At 32.2% G+C, this 3456-nt stretch overlaps 1 protein-coding gene across 1 annotated transcript in view; it reads left to right on the top strand.

The window, feature by feature from the left end:
- LOC107737672 (ephrin type-B receptor 2-like) overlaps positions 1–3456 on the top strand; it is a 75190-nt gene that overhangs the window by 55003 nt on the left and 16731 nt on the right. Inside the window, exon 5 of the mRNA XM_016549262.1 lies at positions 498–833. Coding sequence (XP_016404748.1) covers positions 498–833 — 336 coding nt within the window. The remainder of the gene's footprint in view (positions 1–497; positions 834–3456) is intronic.

Raw genomic sequence — 3456 nt, forward strand, 5'->3', positions numbered from 1 at the left:
ACTAAATTTACTGTAGATTTAGTCGACTAAAATCTTATGATATTTAGTAGACTAAAACTAGACTAAAACTAAAAACAATTCAGATGACTAAAATATGACTAAAACTAAATGGCATTTTAGTCAAAAGACTATGACTAAAACTAAATCAAAATTTGCTGTCAAAATTAACACTGGTGTCCACACTGGAAGCGAGCGGCGTGACAAAATACTATGAACCCATTATAATCAGTGATGCTGTCTACACTGGATGCGGTGCGACACGACAAATCATATGATGTGCAAAACATAGCACATCATGCGATGTGACTATCGCGGATGCGCACATTGCGATATCGATGCTGAAACGATATATCGTGCAGCCCTAGGGGTCACATACTTTTTCTTGCAACCTTACACCATATAATCCAAGAATCTATTCCTAGGCTGGTTTTAATTAAACTCATGTCCCGATAAGATGTGGACTTGCTGATGAGGCAGTGTGGTTTGACTTTCCACAGCGGTTCCGTCTGCACCCCAGAGAGTGATTTCTAGCGTGAACGAGACTTCCCTGCGGCTGGAGTGGGATCCGCCGAAAGAGAGCGGAGGCCGGGAGGACGTGGTCTATAACGTCATCTGCAAGAGCTGCGGTTCGGGTCGAGGGGCCTGCACTCGCTGCGGTGACAATGTGCAGTTCGTGCCCCGCCAGCTGGGCCTGACCCATCCCTGGGTCCACATCAGTGACCTGCTGGCCCACACGCAGTACACCTTTGAGATCCAGGCTGTGAATGGAGTGTCTGACGAGAGTCCCTTCTCACCTCAGTTCACCGCTGTCAACATCACCACAAACCAGGCCGGTAAGACAGCAGTAAACACAGGTAACAGTTTGAGACATCGCAGATGATGTTCATACTCAAAATATTTTTTACTTGCTGGGGGGCTGGATTCGACCTTGAATTACACAAGCTTGTGTGTTGCCGGGCAACTTTTCTAGAATTTAGTATAAGGATATATTATATTTAGTATGAGACTAGTTCAGGGGTTTGCAAACATTTTGATGTCATGGGACCTTCCTATCTCCTTCCTAAAATATTAAAGTAGCTAAATATGTAAATGTGCAAAGAGCTGTTCATATTTTATTTAATAAAAAAATAGTATATGTATAAAATATGTTTGAACTAAATATTTAATATATTATATTAGTATAATGTAATTATATAATATTTAAATGGTAATATTTATTTTATATTATATTGCTATGATATTATACTGTATTATACTATATATTATATATTTATAAAAATATATATTATTAAATTTAATTTGAAATTTCTGCTCATCAAGGCTGTATTTATTCGATCAAAAATACAGGGAAAACAGTAATATTGTGAAATCTTATTGCAATTTCTAATATTGGTTTCCTATTTGAATATACTTTAAAATAGAATTTATTTCTGTGACGCAGCGCTGAATTTTCAGCATTATTACTCCAGTCTTCAGTGTCACGTGATCCTTCAGAAATCATTCTAATATGATTATTTATTATGAGTGCTTCATATAGTTTTTTTGAAACCTGTGATACTTTTTTCTTTGATGAATACAAAGTTTAAAAAAAACAGCATTTGTTCAAAATAGAAATCTTTTCTAACAATATAAGTCTTTACTATGACATTTATTCATTTAACACATCCCTCCTGAATAAAAGTATTCATTTCCTAAAAAAAAAAAAAAAGAAAGAAAAAATATATTGACCCCAAACTTTTAAACAGCATTGTATATTGTAACACAAAATTTCTTTTTTAAATAAATGCTGTTCTTTTTAACTTTTTATAAATCAAAGAATCCTAAAAAAAAAAAATATCACAGGTCCCCAAAAAAATATGAAGCAGCACAACTGTTTCCAACATTGATTATAAATTAGCATATTCGAATGATTTCTGAAGGAAGACTTAAGTAATAATGCTGAAAATTCAGCTTTGCATCACAGGAATAAATTATATTTTAAAGTAAATAAAAGTATTCATTTCCTAAAAAAAAAAAAAAAGAAAGAAAAAATATATTGACCCCAAACTTTTAAACAGCATTGTATATTGTAACACAAAATTTCTTTTTTAAATAAATGCTGTTCTTTTTAACTTTTTATAAATCAAAGAATCCTAAAAAAAAAAAATATCACAGGTCCCCAAAAAAATATGAAGCAGCACAACTGTTTCCAACATTGATTATAAATCAGCATGTTAGAATGATTTCTGAAGGATCATGTGACCATGAAGACTGGAGTAATGATGCTGAAAACTCAGCTTTGATCGCAGAGATAAATTATATTTTAAAGTGTATTAAAATATAAAACTGTTATTTTAAAGGTCCCATGTTGTACACCTTTCTGGAGTTTTATTTTAGGTTTTGATGTCCTTAAGAATGTATATTTGCGGTATAATTACCAAAAACCATCTCAATATATTTTTACAGCTCCTCTCTCAGGAGCTCTGCTGAGAACAGGTCTATTTTGACCTGTCTAATTAATATTCATGAGCCTCTCTTCTGATTGGCCTGTTGTTTTCTGAGTGACACACGGCCCGGCCAACCACAGGTAACTAGGGTCTTTTTTATTCTTTTTGATCAAATAGATAAAGCCTTGATGAGCAGAAGAGACTTCTTTAAAAAACATTAAAAATCTTACTGATCCCAAACTTTTGACTGGCAGTGTGTATATACAGTGTATACAGTGTGTATATGTGTATATATATATATATATATATATATTATTATTATTTATTTTTTATTTTTTTCTGGAAACTATGCAATTATACATTATATTCTTACATAATATTTTCCAGCTAATATTTAGAATAAAATGGTAATACTATCAAATTTGGTAAATGTTTTACTTGGTTTCATTTATTTATTTTTATTACATTTTTAATTTATTCATTTATTTACATTTTTATGCAGCAACACCACCTAAAAAATGTGTCTAATTGTAGTCAGTTGATGCCAAAACCAGCTAAACTATTTAGAGCCTTTTTAAAACAATTAGTTGTCTAGCTGTCTATTCAGGCAACCCACCGGCTTGGTTTTGAAAATATGCAATTTTGCACATCAGAAGACTGTAGTTACACACTAGTATCTCTGTGAGTCTCACTGTTCACATTGCCAAGTTTTTTTTTTCCCCGACCGAAAGCTGCTTTGAGTGTCTTCAGTTTTATAGGACACCATCATGAAAGTGATGTGTTTGCATCTTTTTATCAAGTTTTGACAATATGGGACCTTTAAATTGCAATAATATTTCACAAAATAACGTTTTTTTATTCTGTATTTTTGATCAAATAGATAAAGCCTTGATGAGCAGAAGAGACTTCTTTAAAAAACATTAAAAATCTTACTGATCGCAAACTTTTGACTGGCAGTGTGTATATACAGTGTATACAGTGTGTATATGTGTATATATATATATATATATATATATTATTATTATTTATT

Source organism: Sinocyclocheilus rhinocerous, unplaced genomic scaffold, assembly GCF_001515625.1.
Source record: "Sinocyclocheilus rhinocerous isolate Xijiao unplaced genomic scaffold, SAMN03320098_v1.1 scaffold72, whole genome shotgun sequence".
Taxonomy (NCBI): Eukaryota; Metazoa; Chordata; class Actinopteri; order Cypriniformes; family Cyprinidae; genus Sinocyclocheilus; species Sinocyclocheilus rhinocerous.